Source organism: Pongo abelii, chromosome 16 (assembly GCF_028885655.2).
Source record: "Pongo abelii isolate AG06213 chromosome 16, NHGRI_mPonAbe1-v2.0_pri, whole genome shotgun sequence".
In the NCBI taxonomy this organism is placed as follows: domain Eukaryota; kingdom Metazoa; phylum Chordata; class Mammalia; order Primates; family Hominidae; genus Pongo; species Pongo abelii.
Genome location: NC_072001.2, coordinates 66,546,856 through 66,569,894, shown reverse-complemented (window position 1 = coordinate 66,569,894; position 23,039 = coordinate 66,546,856). Strand labels below are relative to the sequence as shown.

Genomic DNA, 23,039 nt, shown 5'->3' with positions numbered 1-23,039 from the left:
CATTCTGCTTCTATTTCTCTTTACCCCAAGAGTTCTGACATATTCCTCAGCCAGCATGACTTGATCCCCATCATGCCCAGCAATGCCTGATCCCAGGCCTTTGTAAGCTGGAACTACTCACAATTTTCTCACAAAATTCCTAGCAAATTGTTCCACAACTGACCTAAAAAGGAAGGGGCACAGTGACCAGGAAACTGCTCCACATTGTTTTGGCTGAACTAGCCAAATTCCTTTATCACCTGCCCTTGAACCCTTCAAGAAGAATTCCTTCCCTCTTTTATACAAAAATGTACCAAACAGAATGAGTTGCCTTTGTAGGAATTTGTTCCACTGCAGACTCAAAATAAATATGATACAGATCATGTGACATAACCAACCAAGCACAGGCTTCAGAACCAACTGTCTTAAAGTTGTAGCTCTACTATTTTATTCTACGACCTTACGCTAAGTTCATTCCAGAGCCCGCCTCCTCTCTGTGAAACGGGTCAAATCCCACCTTCTACCTCACATGGTTATGGTCAGGATATCATGAGACAAACTACATAAAGTGCACATAGCACAGGGCCTAATCAACGGAAAGCACTCAGTGAATGTCAGTTCCATTCCCTCAAAATCCTCCTATACCAGAATTAAATTAAATTATATTCAAAACACCAAATACTCAATTTTAATAAGCTTATTTCAAAATTGATGTAACTGTTATAACCACCTTAAATGTCAGAATCATTAAATTTTACATATCTAATGTAAAATACTTCAGGAAAAATGCATTTTAGAAGCACATTTTAAGAGATAAGGTTTAGATAACAGAATGCCACTCAGATAGAACATTTAAGTACAGAAGCAACTCAACTGTCAAAACTTTATTAGAATACATCAAACTCAGAAGTATTCAGAAAAGACATTAAATCCTGGTTCACTAATCTCATCAACCAAAATATACCCTGGGTATCTACTTCATTTAGTGCACTGCCAGTACATTATCAATATAGCAATGAATAAAATGTCAAAATTCAAACGAACAAAGATGCTAAGTTCTTTAATGTGAACTGTTCTATATTCCAATATCCAATAAAATGGGGTTACAAGCCAAGTCACTTAGAAATACATTTTAATTTCTAACTTTTGTTTTAGCAAAGAAGTGAGTAAGAATTTCAAATCACACCAGATTTCAGATATGGTTATCAGCTTATCTTTATGGACAAGTAGGTTTTAACCTCTACCCTAAATAATTCAATTCCTCTTCACTCTATTACCTGGTTCTCTTTAAGGAGCAATATCCTTGGTTTAGCAACACCCTTAGAGGCTAATTTTGAGACTGTGCTTTAGCCTACCTTCCCAATCTTTCCCATGTCAGGGCACGCACAGAAAATATCTGTATGACACATGCACATTAACTGAAGAGGCTTCTCACAGCCAGAAACGATTTGTCTGGGAGCACAGCCACCTCGAGGATAAGGGGATAATTTATTTCAACACATATGTAATCCATTTGTGGCCCCTCTGATGGGAAGCTATGCTAGCCAACCTTTTACGTGGTTATCTAGCAATGCAGGAGAATGTCTCCCTTCTACTCCAATGTTCACTAGCTGGAACGAAAGACTAGAAGTCATTAATCACCTGAGAGGACTGGGCACAGTGGCTCATGCCTGTAATCCCAACACTTTGGGAGGCCAAGGCAGGAGGATCGCTTGAGACCAGGAGTTCCAGATCAGCCTGGGCAATATAGTGAGACCTCGCCTCTACAACAGGAAAAGAACTTGAGTGTGGAAGGTAAGGGCTGCTGTGAGCTAAGATAGCGCCACTGCACTCCAGCCTGGGCAACAAAGCAAGACCCTGTCTCAAATAAACAAATCACTGGAGGAGACCAGCAGCAGCATCTGGGAATCCAAGATGCCATTCCTCTGATGATCTACAGTTCATAACCATCAATCCTCTGAGGCCTATCAGAGAAATAAGATGCTGAAATCCTTATTTCTATCCCATGTATAATTGTCTTGTCCTACTGCCATTCTATAACTCCAGGGAGTGGCCAGTCAACAGTTCAACATGAAGGAACCTCTTGTGAATTAAATTAAATGTAAGGGAGAAGTATCCGAAACAGCTGGTCTGAGCCGAGCTGGCAGAAGAGCACTGATGAGTGTGTACAAGGAACAGTTAACTGCTTAAAATGAACCCTGACCCAGGGCCTATGATCGGCTACTACTTGACTAAAAATGTCCCCAAGGCTACTTCCAACTCTCTAATTTCAAGGTTTCCCAACAGAAAAATAATTACGATAGATAAGTATTTCACTTCAACAGCCTTGGATACATTTGTAAGACCACAGTGGAAGGGAAGTGTGGAGTAGGCAGACAAATAGCTTGAAGTATTATCTTACATATTACTGCTCACACAATTAAAAAGTTAATTTTTTTGTGTGTTCTTCCCTGAAGATACCTGATAATACAAAAATATCTTTGTACAAGGGTATTAACTGCTGCATTATTTGTAACTACAAATATTGGAAACAACCTAAATGCCCACACATAGGAGAGGAATTCACTGTAGCATATCCACAGATGGAGTACTAGAAGCTGTTTTAAAAAAGAGAATAAGGAAAATTCCTACAAACATGGAATGACATCCAGGATATACAGCCAAATGAAAAAAAAAAAAAAGTCCAAAAGAATGTATCTAGTTTGCTATCTTTTGTGGGGGAAAAAAAGAAAATATCCACCTGCTTTTCTTTACAAAAAGAAACACAGGAAAGATCAATCAGAAATTAATGAAATTGGTTGTCTACAGGGGGTGGGTAGGAATGAGTGGCCGGCATTAGGTAGTGACATTGCTTAGCACAGCTTTTTGTATAGTTCTAACTTTTGGAACCATGATAATGTTTTATATACTCAAAAAGCAAAATAAAATCAGTAAGGATGAGATTTTAAAAATCTTAAAATGGGGCCAGGCACGGTGGCTCATGCCTGTAATCCTAGCACTTTGGGAGGCCAAGGTGAGCAGATCACTTGAGGTCAGGAGTTTGAGACCAGCCTGCCAACATGGTGAAACCCCGTCTCTACTAAAAATACAAAAATTAGCCGGACATGGTGGCCCACGCCTGTAATCCCAGCCACTTGGGAGGCTGAGGCAGGAGAATCGATTGAACCTGGGAGGCGGAGGCTGCAGTGAGCCGAGACTGCATCATTGCACTCCTGCCTGGGGACAAGAGCAAAACTCCATCTCAAAAAAAAAAAAAAAAAAAATCTAAAACGGAAATCAAACACAAACAAATGAAAAAACTTTATGTAAAATAAGTGTATTAAAAGGGAGACTAAAACTAAACCAAATAGCTTTTTAACATAGTACTTTTTATGTTTTCAGTATACAGACAAAAAGAACTGTAAACAAATTTGAACTCGAGTTATAAGGGGTTTTCTTTACAATGGTATGGGTTAGCAATTCTGGAACTATTTTCTCTGATTATAGAATTGTGCAAATGAGTACATACTCGTTGTAGATAATGGGAACCAGGTTCTTACTGTTGAAGAAAGGTGTTACAAATATGGAAAGGGGCAAGACTAGGCTTGTGCTGTTGAATGAAATTGTAGGTATCAATATAAAATCATGGTGATAAACACACAAATACACACAGACATAAACAGATGTAGACATGTTTATTTATTTATATTTCTTAGCTCTACTGTGCTGAGAGATCTTAGTTTATAAACATTATTCCCAGCCAAAAAGAATGAGGGCTACTTGGAGAAATGGCTAATACCAAGGCTGCAACAGGCTAAGTACAAGATGAGCCTGGAACATCTTGTGCCAGAAAGTAAGAAAGGGCTCAAAGAATGACAGTGCGTGCCCAAATCACAGCTTAAGGGTGCTCCCACCAGCTAAATATAAGCTAATTTGAGACTCAAAATAAATAATGATGAATACCTTAGAATAAAAAAAACAACAACAATGAGTCCTTATTAAGTAAGCAAGTTAATAGTAAGCAGGGGAGAAAGTTTTTTCTTATAGCAGAATGCTAACTAACATGTAGAAGAATTACGAGTCAGAAAATCATCACCTTGCAATCATCCTACTAATAACTGATTCAGGCAAGAATCATCAATGGATGTGAAACTATTGGGTAAAACTTTGGTAAGAAACAAGGTATACACATAATCTAAAAACATTTCCCACAAATTACTTCTTAATAACAAAGGAGAAAATAGTAACTTTATAGCTGATTAACCTACCAAATATTACCTTAATAAAGTAATCAAAGTTAGTATCACCAAAAACAAGACAGACCAACTCTTGATATGATGCCTGAGAAGACACAACATTACTTCTGTGGTATTCCTACCAAAAATGCATTACCTGAATCTAATCATGAAGAAACCGCTGAAAACTCAAACTGAAGAACATTTTATAAAATAACTGAAATGAACTCTTCAAAAATAACAAGACATTATGATGTTAGAATAGGAAAAAAAAAAAAAAAGCCAAAAGCCAAGACATGAAAAACAAAGGCTGAGGAACTATTGGAGACAAAAGAAAACTAAAGAGCTATGACAACTAAATATAACATATGATCCTGGATTAGATCCAGGGTGGCTGGGGAGGTAAACAGAAAGGAGTAATAGCTATGAAGGCCATTGTTGGGACAATTGAGGAAATCTGAACACGGAATGTGCATTAGGTAACAGCATTCTATCAGTATCAAATGTCCTGATTTGACCAATATTCTCTGCTGATTGAAAAGAAAGACCTGGCCAGGCGCGGTGGCTCACACTTGTAATCCCAGCACTTTGGGAGGCTGAGGTGGGCAGATCACGAGGTCAAGAGATCGAGACCATCCTGGTTAACACGGTGAAACCCCATATCTACTAAAAATACAAAAAATTAGCCGGACGTGGTGGTGAGCACCAGTAGTCCCAGCTACTTAGGAGGCTGAGGCAGGAGAATGGCGTGAACCTGGGAGGCGGAGCTTGCAGTGAGCCGAGATCACGCCACTGCACTCCAGCCTGGGCAACAGAGCAAGACTCCGTCTCAAAAAAAAAAAAAAAAAGACCTGTTCTTGGGGAAAAACAAAACTATGGATAAAGGAGTGTTATATCTGTAAATTAATAAGGGGAAATATATAAACAGAGAGTACATATATACATGATAAAACAAATGAGGCAAAATGTGAACAACTGGCAAATCTAAGTATATGGAAGTTCTTTGTATGCACTATTCTTAGCAGTGTTTCTCTGAGTATAAAATTATATCAAAATCAAAAGTCTTTTTAAATTCTGAGATTAAAAATCTGTGTCCTTTACTTCCAATTAAGAACATACTTTTTAAAAACTAAAACACAAAGGAGAAGGTTAAATTACCAGTGTACAGAGCCAAAAATCCTATAAACCTGGCACTAACTTCCCTTCATTAATGAATGATGAGCTAGTCCAATAAAAGTATTACAATGCATTAACTGCAGTAGTCCCAATGACCTTACAACTTTCTTTCACAGACATATACCTATCCAAAGTCTGGCTTGTGATCTGACTTTCCAAGCAAGGTCGAAACCCCTGGCTTGCCTATTTGCTCTGCTGACTCTGATAACAGCAACAATATTTTGTTCTATTTATCAGAGAAGGTAAATCTGAATATAAATTTTTATTCAAATAGATTAATGTAAAATTTCAGTTCAGTGATTTAACTCTGAGTAACTAATAAGATCCATTTCTGACAGGGCAAAACATTTTGCCCTAAAAACTGGATTACAAATGACATACATTTAAAAATGGACACCAAACTAAACGTGGCAAATTCTCACTTAGCTCCTCTCCCACCTAAGACCCACTTAAATGACAATAAAGGAAAAAACAGATACAAACCCACAAAGATAAAGAGAATAGTGTGAGGTAACCAAAGCAGACAAAAGATTTCAACAGGTTTTTGGAAGTGAGAAAGAAGTTAGGGGAGCAATAACAATCTTAGTAGTGCAGAGGAAGCTATGGCCTGAGTGTCAGCCAGGAAGAGTGCACATGGGAGGAGCTCTAGGTACAGGGACACAGCAGACAGCAGGTAAGGATAGGACTGAACACAAGGAGACTAGGGGCTCTAAGGACAACCGAGTCATGGAACTTCTGCAATCTGATCTCAGAACATCAGTGGCCAGGTACCCACCTCCCAGAGGGAAAACTGAAAAACTCAATGGTACCAGAAAAAATTCTCAGCACAGATACGAGTGTCTTCCTCCAGTGAAGAAGGTGATTTGCTCCCTACCTCACAGTGAAGCCCACTGTGGACAAGCCCCACCCAGTTACAAAGCTTTTTACATGAAAAAGTTCACTATTCTATGAAAAGACAAAGACAAAACAGATCTTTATAGAAAACCTCCAATCTGAAAGAACCATTTTAAAAAGAAAAAGAGGAATCCAGGAGAAATAGAAACCATACAGGGAGCACAGCAAAACTTCAAAACCAACACACTCTGAACTGCTGGAGTGGTAAGAGAAGATACTGCAAAACAATAGCAAGAGGATATGTGAAAAAGGAATGATGGGAAACGAGAAAGAGCTCTTAAAAATTTTAAATACAATGATCAAAATTCAACAGAAGGGATGGAAGAAAAAATATCAAGGAAATTGGGGGGAGGGGGTTGGGACAGCATTAGGAGATATACCTAATGTTAAGTGACGAGTTAATGGGTGCAGCACACCAACATGGCACGTGTATACATATATAATTTACCTGCAAGTTGTGCACATGTACCCTAAAACTTAAAGTATAATAAAAAAAAATCAAGGAAATATATCAGAAACTAGAACCAAAAGGCAAAGAAATAAGAAAATCAGAGACTACACTCAGGACACCCAACATCCAACTAACAAGAGTTCCAGAAAGAAAAAAAGAATAAATTGGGGGATATAAATATGGGGGGAGGAGCACACTATCAAATTTATAGTACAAAAAAAAGTCTTTTAACTCAAGGATGTGAACCTGTACATAAAAAAATCCCTCCACTTCCTATTAAAAATAAAAGAAAAACCACCCATGCCCAGACATATTTTGAAATTTCAGAATACAGAGGCTGAAAAGAATACCCTAAAGAATTATAGGAAAAAGAATAAAAGGACATATATGAAGGAGGAAATCAGGAAGGCATCAGGTTTCTCAACAGCAACACTGGGAGCCTAGAAACAAACCAACAATGCCTTTAAAACTCTAAAGGAAAATTATTTTCTTACTAATATTCTCTATTCAGCCAAGCAATCAAGTATAAAGGTAAAATAAAAACGTCAGACTTCCAAGGGGTCAAAAATTTACCTCCCTTAATGTGCCATGGAATTAGAGAAAAAAATTTTTTACCTCCTGTGAGAAAGGAGCTTGATGTACTCCAGCAAAACAATGAAATAAACCAAGAAAAAGAAGACATGGGATCCAAGAAATAAGTGATCTAATATTATAAGAGAACAACAGAGGGAATCACAGGATAAAAACTGTCCAACCTGGAGAACAACTATTTCAAATGACAGCAGAGGACAGAGGGCTCTGGAAAGGATTTTAGAAAAGAGTTACTTCTTGGAGATTATCTAATCCGTTGAATGGGTTAGAAAATAATATTCATAGACCTTTGACAGGTTTAAAGGAACATTTAAGAGAAAATGTGTCTAAGGTAAACTAAGCAATTTTTAAAAGAGGCAATTATTAACTCAAGAAAAAATAAAATGTTGGACAAGAAAGAAAAATTAATCACTATAGTAACCAAAATATGTAATCTAATTATATTGGGAAATGAAGAGACTGAAGGACAAGGGGTGCAAACACTGAAGTCTTCATTTACCACAGCAAGATATCAAGGAATAATACCTAAAAATGACAAATTAAGAAATAACAGAGCATTGGTTAGAATTATGCAGGTAAATATGAGACAGAACGCTAAATAGAGCCTACAGAGATTGTCTGTGGACAGCAGGACTGAGAGTGGAGGCAAGGAAGACTAAAATTCTATTTTAAGCCCTTTGATACTATTACCTGTCTCTGTATATTTCAGAAATGTATATCACTGTTCTGAAAACATGAATTAACCTTCACATGGTAAATTGATGTAACACTCATAACAATTCATGAAATTGCTCAATTTTTATCTTTTTTATAAAAAAGTCTAAAATATATTACACAGCATAAAAATTAGAATAGCAGTTTATCATTTGGGGTCAGGCACCTACTGAATTCCTTATTCCCACTGCAGAGTTAATGATATGTGTCCTCCACTAGCAAATGTAATTTCAAATCTGGCCAAAATTTGTCATCTATATGTTAAGAGATCCAGATACCTACAGAGCCAAAGAAGAGTGGGGCATCTGGTCCTGCTGACTTCCCACACAGAGGCAAATTCTGGTCCACGGGGCTGCCCCCAACCCCCAACTGGCTGTAGCATTTTACTCTATTTTTAAATGGATTCCTTATGCTTTCACCGTGAAATGGAAACAACATATAGAAACAATGTGTGTGAAACAACATATTTTCAAAAACTGTAATGCACTAAACAAATCTGTTATGGTTCCTTCTACCACAAATTCAGACTTATTCAGACCTATTTTGGTGAAAACACCTAATGAAGCTATTATGCCACTCTTGATCTTCATTTTAAATACTGGAACTGGGCTCCTCCTACCCCTAAATGAGGGGAAAGGATAATGGGAGGAAGGATAAAAACCACTAAAGCCAAAGCAGATTACTAAATCAGAGTCAAAATGGGCCATTTTTGCCTTTGGAAGACCAGACACAAATAGCTACAAAAAATTATTAGGAGCTCAAATTGTTTCAAAAATAACTTTCCCTATGAAGCTGATCATATAGAAAATAAAAACAAAAGCCATGAACTACTTAAAAATTCTGACATCTAATATCTTCATTTATTGAATACAGCAAGATCTGATGCAATTCCATGCTGTTGCCAACAACCTGAGTAAGCAAGTCTATGGTTAAACAGCAGTGGCACTTCAAAAGACATGAATCAGGTCATAAATGTAAACACCACTCAACTATTATTTCAAAATAATAGTTGCAAGTGTATGCAATATAAGAAAAGACTCGTATATATTTAAGGAAGCACCCCCTCTCACAAGTAAATAAAATAATTAAGAGGTTTAGGGACCTCTTAACATCAAAGATTTTCCTTGGAGAACAATAGGCTTAATACCTGCATTGTACAATTCTCTTCCTCATTCTCTGTGGTTATGTAATAAAGGTTAACACTAAAGTACAAAGTGGAGGGGGAAAAGGTACCGCACTTGTACTTACTGGGAAACTCTTTATTCTTTTAAAATCAACGGGACTTATTTTGAAGAAATAGAAAAAAGAAATACAAACTTGGCAAATACGTATACTCTGCCCGAGGGACAGATAATCAATATTTCAGAAAATAGGTACCTGCAAACTCCAAAACCATTAACTATTTCAGTTTTTCTAAATAGCTGTTCTAATTATTTAACCAAAACCAGGAGTCAGAATTTTTTTTTTTACAATCAATAGACAGAATTTTCAAACATGACCCACATTTTCCCAAAAATCTGTATTATATATTCAAAGAAAAAAACTAGAAATACATGTATTTTTTAAATGAGGCTCTAAAAAAACTGCATATAAACAAAATATTCAAAGCAAATAAAATGAAACTAATGCATTTAAGCTCTCAGAATTAAATTCTCATGGCACGAATGTTGAGGTCTGGCAGCTACTTCATACACTTAAGGTGAAGTCTGATCCTTCAGTTTTTATAAAGCAATTTCTCCAATGCTAAAGCATCTCACTATTAATATCCAAAGTAATTCACATGGAAATAAGAGTTAATCTTAATGAAACCAAAGAACATTTTACTGTGTGCAACTAAAATTAAAATTTGCTCAATCAGCAATTTGTACAATTGTTGCTCCCACAGTCTCTATCTTATACAGTTATTTTTTAAATGCCTAATATCATAGTAGAACATTTTTCTAACATGTCATCCATCAATTATCTAAGAGAAACATTCCAAGTCAGAAATTTGTTTTCTAGAAATTTCAACTTGATATTCAAAAACTTTAATCAAAATATTCCTCCAGCATTGTGCAACAAATGTTCAAAACAAAGTAATGAACAATTTAAATCTTTTAAAAAAGAAAACCCACCCAGCCTGGTGGCTCACATCTGTAATCCCAGCACTTTGGGAGGCTGAGGTGGAAAGATCACTCAGAGTCAGAAGTTCAAGACCTGGGCAACATTGAGACCCTATCTCTACAAAAAATTTAAAAATTAGCTGAGCGTGGTGGCACGTGCCTGGAGTCCCAGCTACTTGGGAGGCTGAAGTGGAAGGATCACTTAAGCCCAGGAGTTCCAGGCTGTAATGAGCTATGACTGCACCACTGCACTCCAGACTGGGTGACAGAGTGAGACTCCATTTCCAAAAAATAAATAAATAAGCAAAAATAAAAACCTGAGCTTGGTCATCAAGGACAAAGATTTAAAGAAGGTAAAACAATAACTGTACTTTCTTATAATCAGTTAAATTAAACCTGCGGGAATATGACAGTTAATTTCCAGCCTGCTTTTTCTGGTGATGAGGCAGTACAAGAACAGTCCACAAAATTAAGTGTCTTCAGGGTGGGTGAAGGAAAAACAGGCCAACAATTTCTACAAAGAAGGCTGTCTTAAACCCAGCTAGAACAAAGAAAAAATAACAGGAGAAAACTTCTACTCAAGAATGGAAACAGCTCACACTGATAGAGCTAGTGGATTCTAAAGCGCAGTACAAAGTCTCCAAATAAAATCTAGTTGGTTACAATATCTTTGATATAACCTGGCTTATCTTAAAAATAAACTCACAATTCCCTCTTCAAAGGGTCTTATAAAATTATATTAGCCAGTATTTATTAATTGTGAAGCATCTAACTAACGCAAACACTTAAGACAACTGCAAATTTGATTTTTCAATGTCCAAGTTTAATTTCAACAGTTTTCAAAATCTGAAATTGCCTTCCTAAATTCATCTGCATTGTATACATCCATAAAAAGCACACATTGAAAAGATCCACTTCCTTGTATCTTAAGAAAGGGGGAGGCCTGGTGCACTGGCTCACACCTGTAATCCCAGTACTTTGGGAGGCTGAGGCAGGTGGATCACAAGGTCAGGAGTTCAAGACCAGCCTGGCCAACATAGTGAAACCCCGTCTCTACTAAAAACACAAAAATTAGCCAGGCATGATGGTGGGTGCCTGTAATTCCAACTACTTGGGAGGCTGAAGCAGGAGAATCACTTGAACCTGGGAGCGGAGGTTTCAGTGAGCTGAGATCGTGCCACTGCACTCCACCCTGGCCACAGAGTGAGATTCCATCGAAGAGGAAGAAGGAGAAGGAGGAGAAGGAGGAGGAGGAGGAGGGGAAGAAGAAAGGAGAAGGAGAAGGAGAAGAAGAAGAAGAAGAAGAAGACGAAGAGGAGGAAGAGGAAGAAGAGGGGAAATCTGTTTTAAGATCTGCAGTTATTGGCTGGGTGCGGTGGCTCACACGTGTAATCCCAGCACTTTGGGAGGCCAAGGCGGGAGGATCACGAGGTCAGAAATTTGAGTGAAATCCTGACTCTACTAAAGATACAAAAAATTAGCGGGGCATGGTGGTGTGAGCCTGTAATCCCAGCCACTCAGGAGGCTGAGGCAAAGAATTGCTTGAACCCGAGAGGCGGAGGTTGCAGTGAGACAAGATCGCGCCATTGCACTCCAGCCTGGGGAACAGGGCGAGACTCCATCTCAAAAAAAAAAAAAAAAAAAAGAGATCTGCAGTTATTAGTTTTAGTTTTTATGGTCTAAAGACTATAACTTTTACAGGAAATACAATTGGAAAATCTTAGAATAACTAAATGGAATCAACAAAATATACTGACTAAAAGCAAAGATTTCAAATAATCTCTCAGCTACCAGAAGCAAATGCAAAATTCTATACCTTAAGAATTCTCTCCTTCCTCCACCCTACAACAAACCACCTCCAAGAAGAATCTTCTCTAACAGAAACAAAATGAAAAAATAAGGGGTGTGGAGAGACTTTAATAACTGAAACCCATTTTAAAAATAACCAAAAGCTAATTGCATTTTATCCATAGCTATAGTGAGGAGGCTGGTTTATTATGTCTGAACTAATGCAATATGAATTTCGGCCTACAAAAATATTAGATCTGAGTATAACAAGGTTGACATTTAAAACAGTTGTTTCTTCCAAACTGTATCACCAATTCCTTGTTCCAACTTGCCAGCACTTTCAATATTAAATTGGGTGAGGGGGGTAACAAAAGACCAAATTTTAAAATAAGTAATTTTTGAGATATGGAACTTAAAATATATTTTCATATCAAAAATCTTCAAAGGAATTATTTAAACTATGTGTTCCAAATATTTTGTATTTTTTAAATTGTCAAGCATTAAGTTACTGAATGACAAAATAAAGACTCTTGTGTGTTTTTTTTTTTTTTTTTTTAAGAAAAAGCAAGCTAAAAGTCTGAACAGTGTTAGAGTTTAAGCTTTGGGCTATCTTTAATACCCCCCAAGCATCTTAAGCAACTCGTAACTTTTGTCTCAGTTTCATAATCAATAAAATAGGAAAAACTACAAGGATGCATAATTAATTAAATTAGTCAGGATTAAATGCTAGCAAACTGCTTTGAAGTTACTTTATGTTGTTCTCAGTTATCTTCCTACTCAGTAAAACTAATAGATGAGAAAACATCTGGAATTACTATAGATAATCACATCTGCAGACTCACAGCAGTTAAAAAGATGATCTCTACAAATTTCTAAGCCAAAGTTCATTCAACAACCCCAAAGATTTTAAGATACAACCACAATGAACAATTTTAGGTGAATTTCTTTTCAGTCTCAAGGACACCTATTCTTACCTACATTCTCAAAACAAACCACTACACAGAAATCTCAGAGCATCTTGAGGGGTCTTGGCACAAGACAATTCTAGGTAAGATGAACAAGCTGTTACTGTTGTTAATGCTATTCTCAGCATTCTAAACTGTCAATCAAGGTAAGCTTAATCACAAACACACCCTCCAAAAAGTACTAGCCCCTACTGAGAACCCATCAAAGTACTTCCTTCCAAGCCATCTGTCCAGGAAAGCTCTATTAACACACCTAGAATGCAATTGCTCTCCTGTCTAAAGAGGCAATGAATAAACATAAAATATCAAAATATGTTACACAGCATACCTTTGCCACTTCAAATAATGATAATCTACCGACTAAATCTATTTATTTCAATGCCTTGGTTGAACACAAACCTGTATGTGTGTAGGTCAGAGACTGCAGCTTAATCAAAGGAGACTAACATTTTGTTTTCAAAGAAGGAAAAAATATTAAAAACAAACAAGCTCAAGAAGGGGAGAAAAGCTCAAAAAGAAAAAAAAAAGAGCAGGTTAGGTTAGGGGAAATGTACATGTTAATCAGTTCCTGATGGAAGAGGGACTCAAATTTTAAAACAGGAATTTAAATGACTCACTGAGCTACACACTAAATTACTCATTGGTCTACTCACTGAGCTGCAAACACTATAAAAACATAAGTATTTCTAAATCTAGCTTGAAGGATCCAAAATCAATCTTTTATATTCCAGTGGAGAAGGAAATTACATAAATTTCAATGAGGAAAAAGGAGGCTGTTACACGAGCCTAAGGCTAATGGTGTACAAGCAAGGAATGAGAATAAATTATTTTGAGGATAAATAACAGGAAACCACACCAAAGAGTTCGAATTCTTCCCCCAACTCCATCATTTCTTCTGCTTAGACCATGAAGGATGTTCTTTATACACTATTAAGCATATTACTAGGGAAATAACTTCTCATCAATGTGTCAAAACTTCTTCACAACAAGTAAATGTTAGGCTCAATCTCTATACTGAAGCTTCTTTAAACAAAACACATACATGGAGCACATTCTAAATTTCACACATTTCACATCCATGACCAATCATTTAGAGACTCTAGAAATAAGCTGAGATTGCTTTAAGATTCTGGGGGACTGGGTGGGGGAGGAATACTGCAGAAAGACTAGAAAGACATTTGACTTAGGCTTTATAAATATCACCAAAAAAGTTTAAAATTCTTCAGAAGGATATATAAAACTCAAATACTAGTTTTTAGAATTAATGTGAAAAAATCACCTGTCCACTGATTTTTAACTACCCCATCCACATTTACAACTAAATTGTCCACCTGCCCAACTATAAATACAGACTACCAAAAGAACACAAATTCATTGTGATAACAACACTGCAGATGGTCATTTGCTCACAATCCAGCCAACGTTTACTGACTAAAATACTGGGAGTGCGGGCTAGTGAAAGCATTCTGGGGAAAGTTCACTCTGCGTTTATTTTCAACATAAAGACCCTGCCAGACACATCTAAGTGAAAGTTCCTTTATTAGGCAAATATTTACTAATTGCCCTATTAAGTATTAGGCACTTAATAAATACATCATAGAATGTTACTAAAAAGCAGTAAAACCATTTGACCTAATGACAAGGAAATGACTGATTGTATTTAGAAAATTTAGTCCACTGAGCAAACAAGAGTGTTAAATGTAGGTTGTGGAGAAATATGATACAAAATAACCCATCACTCCATCAAGGTTGATTTCTCTTTATCACAACCTGATCAGTCCATTACAAATTTATTACCACTGACAACCAATAATCAACACCTCATCCTACTGAATGGATCTCTTAAAAAAGGATTTATTTCCAGTATTTTGGGTGGAATTATCTGCAGTTTTTGGTGCAAAATTGCAGAACATTTACTTGATCTACACTTACTTTTCTTGGGTAGAGTAATATGAAGGCAAGTGTGTAATGAAAACTTAAAGAGGCACTCTCAACTCATTGAAGAATTAATCAGGGAAAAATTAGCATGCCTATCCTACTAAATATCTCTAATTTAACTGGCTGTTTAACCCAAACCCTCAAGTTCAAATGTTTGGTCCTTGGCTTTCCTTAGTTATTAAAACACTTGTATTCAGGGCATCTTTTTAAACAATTTGTGTTTTTTCCCACTGGTTAAACTCTTTTACCCACAAAAATAAGGAATGCCCAAGCCTCCAGCTTCTGAAAATAACATCTGGTATGTGCACATAACAAAAAGCTTGAGAGAATGCCCTAACTTTTATTTAAAACTTCTTCGTTTAAAACTAGAATCCCTTAAGCAACAATTAGACATAAGTCAGCCTTTACGTTATTAGGAGATAGCTATTTTCAACATTTACCTTAAACCACAAGGATGTATATCTTCTAACTAGTTAGCTTCCTATCTCTCCCCCAGCTAGAATAGACTGTTAACTTTTTTGGCAGCAAAGGACTACTAGACCCCATGATCTATTTCCCATCTAATACATTTCAAAAACCTCAGGTCTCTACAGAAACATAAATGTTGCTAGCCTTAAGGATTTCTCTACTTTTTTAAAGTTATTTTGATATGAGCAGGTATCCTTAACTGTTAACTATAGCTTACACAAGTGGGTTCTCAAAGTGTGGTCCTGGACCCTTGAAAGTTTCCAGGACCCATTCAGGGGGTCCAGAAGGTCAAAACAATTTTCATACATAATATTTAAGATGTTACTTTTGTTTACAGTCATTCTCTCACAAGCATGCAGTGGGGTGTTCCTGAGGCTACATGATGTGACATCTCAAGAGACTGAATGCAGAAGCAATATAAGAATCCAGCTGTCTTCTATAAAGCTTAACAAAGAGTTACAAAAATGTAAAATAATGCCATTCTTCCCACTAAATTTTTGTTTTGAAAAACATTTTACATAAACTGTCAATTTATGTTATGGGTATGGGTCTATTATTATTTGTAAGCATATTCACAAACACATATTTAAGTTTTTCTCAGTTTTAATTTCTAATAAATATCATCAACAGATATAAGCTACACGAAGGCTCTTTAGGTGCTCAACAATTTTTAAGAGTGTAAAGGGGTCCTAAGATCAAAAAGTGTAAGAACCACTATCATACACAATTATATAACCCAACACACAGTGCCTTCCATGGATAAGAAGCTCATGTTAATTCTGAAGTGTAATGACTTCTTACTTCTTGTAATCTTGTTGAGTTCTGTATCTCCCTGTAAAGCATCGTTCAGCATAAAGCCAGTCTGTTCTAGTCCCCATTTAATGGGCTTTGGATATTTAAGTATTCAGAGTCCTCTTTATAAAGATGTTCTGACCTCTAATACCACCTATTACTTGAACAGTGTATACAAGTTTCTCGAAGTTTTCACAAAAAATTACCTTGTTCATCCTAACAGCAACCTGTGAAGTAAATGCAAAGTATTACCCTTTTCTTTACAGATTATATAAGGAAACTGATACTCAAAGAAAATAGAACTATTTGTCCAATTAGGTACTGCTAACTGGTAAAACCTAGAATGTTGTGGCATTTTGCAATTTGCTTGGCTGTCTTACTGTGGTATAATTGCAAACTCGCAAAGAAAATAAGGCAAGGGCATTACTTTTACTGTCCCAGTGCCAAAACAGGGATTTTCCCCTCCTTAATAAGAACGTAATCAGATTCAATACCCAGTCACAGTATTAGTCAACACATCAGCTACCCTTTTGGTCCCCTACGAAAAAAACAAAAAAATAAAATAAAATCAGGAGTGTGGGAGAAAAAAAAATACGACTATGTAACACTCCACGATAACGAGCTAGTTAAGGACTCACAGATTAATCATTTAATCACTGAAACGACAGGCACGCAAGAACAAGATCAAGCTTAATACAATAACGCTAGATTATATCAACAAATGGATGCCAAAGGGTTAAGACGGGAGGCCTACATAAAATGGGTTCAATTCAGAGTGTGGACTCACACAAAGTTGCGAAACTCGCTTTATTGGTTCTACAAATCCAAGCAAGTGACTAGATCCAGGCTTGCAAAGCTATATGTCAGACACACTTTGCAGCAAGATGCAAAGATGCCATCCTACCCCTTGAACAGAAATCACCCCACATACTAGTTTATTCTTGTTATCAGCACATCTCGTTATGCTCCATTTTAACTTATTAAGTTCCTCAAAAGATGCTCAATTTCCTGCATCTCTTTTTCACAGTCAAGTGGACTCCCTGACTGACATCGAGGCAAGACTGACTCACAAGAGGGTATCTGATACTTGCACAGTTCTTTTCCATTTTTTAGATGTGCTCAGTGAAGCCATTTTTAAGTTTGATGTGATTTTACCTAGAAAATACCAGAAGTGTGCTAATTGTCCATGTTGTCTTTCTGTAGTTTACTACAGATGAGCAAGAGTAATCCCACCATTCCCTGTGAGGTAGGCTTTTCCTAGTGTTTACTTGGGTCTTTTTTTTTCTTCAAATTTCTTTTGAGAAAAAAATTAAGTTACAATTATAGCACCACAGCAATAGCTACAGTTATAGCTAATGTACCACCACCAACCAATTTGTAAAGCAGTGCCATACACCTTATTTGTTGTTCCATACTCAACATCCCGACAGATTTACAGGCAAAAGCTAATTTACACAAGTTTCTGCATCCTCACAAAAGAACTGCAATACTGCTCTGTGAAACCAATTAACCGTTAATTTTTAAAGGCTTCATGCAGGAAAAGATATCTGACTTTACAAAGGCAAGCAAAGCATCAGATGTCTGAGCGCGCCAGGAAACCGCAGTTATTTCTATTCCTTATCCCAGAGTATATTTTTCTTTGTGGACCTACTGATGTTGTTTCCAAGGACATAATCACTATTTAAGTAGTAAGCTGTCAAAAGTGCTAAAGGCATTCTCTAAACTATCTTCCCAGCTCCGGCCCACAGTGAGACATGTCACAGCTAAATCATACCATTGCCGTTTTTCTATATTTCTTCAAATGAACTTAAGATTTCTGAGGTGCACAATTCGAATTGTACGCTATTAATATAACCCAAGATACCAGTGATCATCTCAAAGCTAATAAACAAAGACTAGCGGTGGCACCAGGGCCCTACCAGGAAGTAATCAAAGCCGTGTGGCCGGTGCGATCCTAAGAAGTCGCTTAGAGCAGACAATGAGAGGGCACTGGGGCTTCCAAGGGGGCCAGCAGGAGGAGTTAAAACGTTTAAGCTACTCAAAAGCCTTATATAAATCTAATAACTGTTTCACAACACAGGAACTGGGAATCCCAACGCATTTTCGGACAACCCAAAAGGTCTGAAAAACAAACTCGAGCCGTCCCCTCCAACGCAGCTGTTGGCTCAGCCTCCGAGCTTCTCAGCCCGCAGCCTGTTTTCAAACTTCACCATCCCTGACGGATGAAAGACCCCGACCTCCGCCGCCCGAGCTCCGAGCGCCTCTCGGGGTTTCGAGGTGCCCGAGACTGCGGAGAAGAGAAAGGAAACCCGGGCCGGGGTCGGCGGCGGAGAGGGGCCCCGCGCGCCCCGCAGCCCAGACAAAGCTGCGCCCGGAGAGCGGCGCTCTTCCCGTACTGTCCGCGGAGGAGCGCGGCGCGGGCCCCGCCACACGTGCGGCCGCTCCTCGGGGGCCGGACACCCGCCCCACAGGCGACCCCGCAACACGGACGGGCACAGCCCCCGGCCACGGCAGGGCGGGGCAAGGGCGCGCGCAGCTGGCCAGAGTCCCCGCCCGCCTCTGCCCCCACGCGCTAGAGGCCTCCGCGGACTCCCGCCCTTCGCGGCCCTCTCCTTCGCTGGCTCGGCCGTCGGGCCTCGGGAAACAAAGGAGCCGCCGCCGCTCCCGCCTGCTCCCGCCTCATCGCGTACCCTCCCCAGCCCGCCGGGCCCGGCTCGCCCTCGCCCCTCCCCGAGTCCGCGCGCCGGCCGCCGGCGGCCCCTAGACGGCAGGCCCGGCAGAGCCGCGGCCTCGGGTGCGCGGCGGGGCCGGCCCGTGGCCGCACTCACCGCTGCAGCACCAGGACGACGGGGAGCCGTTGGGGAACTTGGCTGAGTCCGGAGCAATGCAGACGCTGGAGCTCAGGTGTGGACACTCCATGGCCACGAGGAGGGCAGCTGGGAGGACCGCGGCTCCAGGACCCGGCGAGGTGGGGGCGGAGGAACTCCGGAGGCTCCGTCTGGTGTCGCTCCTAGCCGGGCGCTCGGCCGACGGCGGCTGCGTCTCGAGCCCTTGCGTCAAAGAAAGCACGGGCTTCCGGACGCCGGGTTTTCTCGCCCGCCGACTGCCGGCGCCCCGCTCCGTAGAACGTGTAACTCCGAGATCCGGGTTCTGCAGCCACCCCTAGACTGGAGGCTTCCGCCTTCCCAGGCCGGCCCCTCCCCGCCCCGCCCCCGAGCAAGCCCCGCCCCCGGGCCCGCCCCCGTCCACCCCGCGGGGTGGGGTCCCGGCGAGCTCCAGCTGGTGGCGCAGAGTCCGGCTGTGTTCCGAAGTGACTTTCCTAGTCACGCCGCTTCCCCGGCCCCGGGAAGGGTGGGGCGCCGAGCAGGGCACTCCGGGCCGTCCGCGGCGTTTCCTGCGGTGGACGGAGGAGACTGAACCTACGTGGTGGGGACTACTCGGTGGCTTCGTGATAAAAATCCGGCCGCTCCGCAAAGTGTAAAGAAGAACATTAAAACCTCTCGGGCAGACAGGCACTGTGGCCCTCATTTTATACACGAAGAAACAAGCTGGGGAGGCCGAGGGCCTGACCCCGGGGGAGGCGGGCAGCGGGTTTCATGGGTGCCAGGGCAGTCCCGACTTAGCGTTAGGCTCCTTGCGGCAGGTGCGATCCGTAGCTCTTTCTAGGTTCTGAACACGTGGCGTTAGCCAGCCACCTAGATGCTGCGTGGCTGGGCCCGCAGGGGCGCCCACGAACCCGCATTCAAACCCTGTCACTGTGACTCACCATCTGCGTTACCTCCAGCACATCGTAGGACTTTCAAGCCTGGAAGTTCAAGTGAGATTAACGTAGCCTGGGATTGCTGGGCAAGCTAAACTCCCCATTACCAGGCGATAAGAAGGGAAGGGATCTAGCATTTGTTAGACACCTAAGGTCTCCCAGCCAGGCACTTCACATACCGCATTTAAGCCTCGCAACACCCTACCAGCTGTTACCATCCCCTTTTTACCGCGGGGGAAACCGAGTCTGTAACTTGTTAATCTGTATGGAGATTGGATCCCTGACCCTCTGACCTCTTTTTCGTAAGGGATTAGAGAAGAGGGCAAGCCTCATAGGGGCCGCTTGGGCCGGCATACCCTGGGTCGAGCCTGCGATCTCACTGGGGCACTTGAGGACGTCCGGGGCTATTAAAATATCGCTTCCAAGTTGGGGCTCCTTGTAAAACCCGGCGAAGGAGCCTCGGGGCCAGAAGGCGAGCAGGGGAGGGGGAAGACTGATGTGGCAATCCTGCGGCCAGAGCTGGAGGAGGAAGCAAGGTCAGGAAATGATTAACCGGGCCGGGCAGTGGTTAGAGCCGGGCACCTCCCCGCAATGCAGTCCTAGAGCAGCCAGGGACGCCCCGTCAATCACTTCTTACTCCTCCCTACCTCCCACGCCACAAGTCGGCCTCTTCCGCATAGACCTCTGCCTAATGGTATCCACCCACCGGGGGCACCTCTGCTCATCCTTTCCCCAGAAGTATTTCTGAGTCCTCAAAGATCTGTCCTTTTCCAAGTGGTATTTGATTGCTGTTAGAGCAAGCCTCGGCCTGGGATTTTTATGGCAGTGAGGCGTTGTGGAAAGTGCGTCTGCCTAGGAAGGCAGGCCGGCATGCTTTCAAATCTTAGCTCTGCTGCCTACTTGACGGCCAGGCTTAGCAAGTGTCTCTAGCCGTTCCAAGCCTTTTCTAGATCTGTAAAACTGGAAGAAGAATACTTGTCTCGCAAGGAACATGTGAGAATTCATGAAAATTGCCACCACATACTAGGTGGCCAATAAATTATAACTTTGTATTTGTTTTTACTGACACTAGATGAGAGCTGCTTCCCTGGGAAGCGGGAGGAGGAGAAACAATAATATCTGCCCTTGGCTCAAGTTCTTCCACCCATCTCTCCATATCAACCTATTTGTCTTTAAGGCCTTGCTCCACCAACCTTCTGTTTCCTCTGGACACCCACCCCCACTTAGCATCCATAACCCCTTGTTCGGCCCTGGAGCATGACCTCACTCAGGCCATGCTTCATACTGGTATGTAATATTTCTTCACCCTCTCAGAGATTCCGTTTCCTAATCCCTTAGACTTCAGTTTAAACATCACTTCCTGAGGGAGTCTTTCCCAGCCCTGTCCCACCCCCAGGGTACCTCCCAGTGTGTGATGCCCTTATCTGCCCCAACACCAGCTTTTAAAAACACTTAAAAAAAAAAAACAAAAAAACAAAAAAAACAGTGTCTCCTGTATTGCCCAGGCTGGTCTCGAAATCCTGGGCTCAAGTGATCCTCCCGTCTAGGCCTCCCAAAGTGCTAGGATTACAGGCATGAGTCACCGCGCCCGGCCTAAAAACACTCTTCATGCATGTAATTATTTGTTTAATGTCTCTCTTCCTCTTGTTTGTCCATAAGGTAGCAAACAAGTCTGTCTGGTTTTCTGCTTTATTTCTAACATGCTATGTAGAACATGGAGGATGTCTGATAAATAAGTGAATACATGAACGAGTGAGTGTGCGGTATGTTAGCCATGTCTACCATGGGCAGGAGCTTAGCAAGTGGCCCAATATTTGCCAATATTTGACCCCTAGAGATGATCTCTAAATTTCCTTTCAGTTCTAGCTTTATGATTTTAATGGGATCAGGAATGTGAAAGTGCTTTGTAAGGTGTAAACTATTTTAAGGGGAAAAAAAAGTTTGTATTAGTGACTTCTCTCCCCAGCTAGAATAAAAACCCTTGGGAGCAGGGGCCTAATTTAGTCTGGATTGTGATAGTCCCCAGAGGGCAAGCTCTATCAGGCAGTCCAGAGAAGTTGGGCGAAATCAGAGAGGCCCTCCTGGGGCTTTTGCTAGATTTCCCTAAAATAGCGAACTTTCCTGTGTCTTTGAAAGTTTTCATAATAAGAAAAGAGTGGAGAAAAAGAAACCCGCAGTGAGTAAATGAGTCAAATGGGGGAAGACCATGAGGCACACTGGGAAATCTGCCTTTTCAGTCCCTCGTTTCTTCAGCTGCATTTAATACAACATTCGCGTTTTTATTCTTGGCCCGCATCCCTCTGGCACTGAGGAGCTCTGACTTACATCCCAGGGAGCCCTGATGGTGACGAGCCAGCCTCCAGCCTCCGGCTCCCGTGCTCTTGAGTGCGCTGCTCCCGGGATTCCCCACCCAGCCCTCTGGACATCCGGGGGCGGGGAGGGAGGGAGGGTGGTTTCCGCGGCAAAACCTGCCCGAAGCGGCGGGCCTGTTTTAAAAGTTTGCATTTTTCAAAGAGGAGGAATGCAAAATTGCAACCGTACTATCAAATGTTTCTCTCCTAAAGGATAATTGTGTATATACATGGAGTGGGGCCGGTAGTGAGGGGAGGGCGAGGTCATATGTTGCAGGGGAACCACTTCAGGAAAGGTCTCAAGGTTGCCGCGATTTTCCTAAAACCTTAAACTTAGGACTTTTGGCAGAACTGATGGTCCTTAACCAACAATTACAAGGCACACCAGGCCCTGGGGAAAACTAGCTCTGACTATCCCCACCCAGGGAAGGCTCACTGGAAACACTCCGAGAGATGGCTTAATTATTAATATTTACTATAGAGATTGTTCTAGGAGCAACGCCTCCTTGGGAAACCAAAGTTATATCAAGAGGAGGCTTGGTAAGTGTTGGGGGCAGGGAATGGGCCGCTGCCGCTCAGAGACTCTTCTGTTGCCTGGTTTAATTTTCCTAGTGGCACCTATCTAATATTTCCTTGCATGTTTACTTGCTTATCTATTGTCGGTCTCCATGAGAACAAAGATCTTGCCAGTCCTGTTGGTTGCCTGATTTCCAGCCCCTGGAATACAGCCTGGTAGGTGGCAGGCCCTCAGTAACTATTTGTTGAATGACTAAATAAATGGAGAGGGGTGGGTGTGGGCTCCAACCACCCGGCTCTCACTTCCCCACTCAGGAATACTGGTGGTGTCATTCTCCCC

At 41.0% G+C, this 23,039-nt stretch overlaps 1 protein-coding gene across 8 annotated transcripts in view; it reads right to left on the bottom strand.

The window, feature by feature from the left end:
* Window positions 1–21,280, bottom strand: part of USP3 (ubiquitin specific peptidase 3) — an 89,990-nt gene extending 68,710 nt beyond the window's left edge. For 2 of the 8 annotated variants that reach the window (XM_024232968.3, XM_024232967.3), the window contains exon 1: window positions 18,901–19,040. Coding sequence is in view for 1 of the 8 variants with exons in the window: in XM_002825532.6 (XP_002825578.1) it covers window positions 18,901–18,991 (91 nt within the window). In the remaining 7 variants the exon portion in view is untranslated. Of the gene's footprint in view, window positions 1–17,991; window positions 18,598–18,900 lie in introns of those variants that run through there. The other 6 variants (XM_002825532.6, XM_009249897.4, XM_009249896.3 and 3 more) reach the window with 6 other exon arrangements.
* Window positions 21,281–23,039: the final 1,759 nt, after the last annotated feature.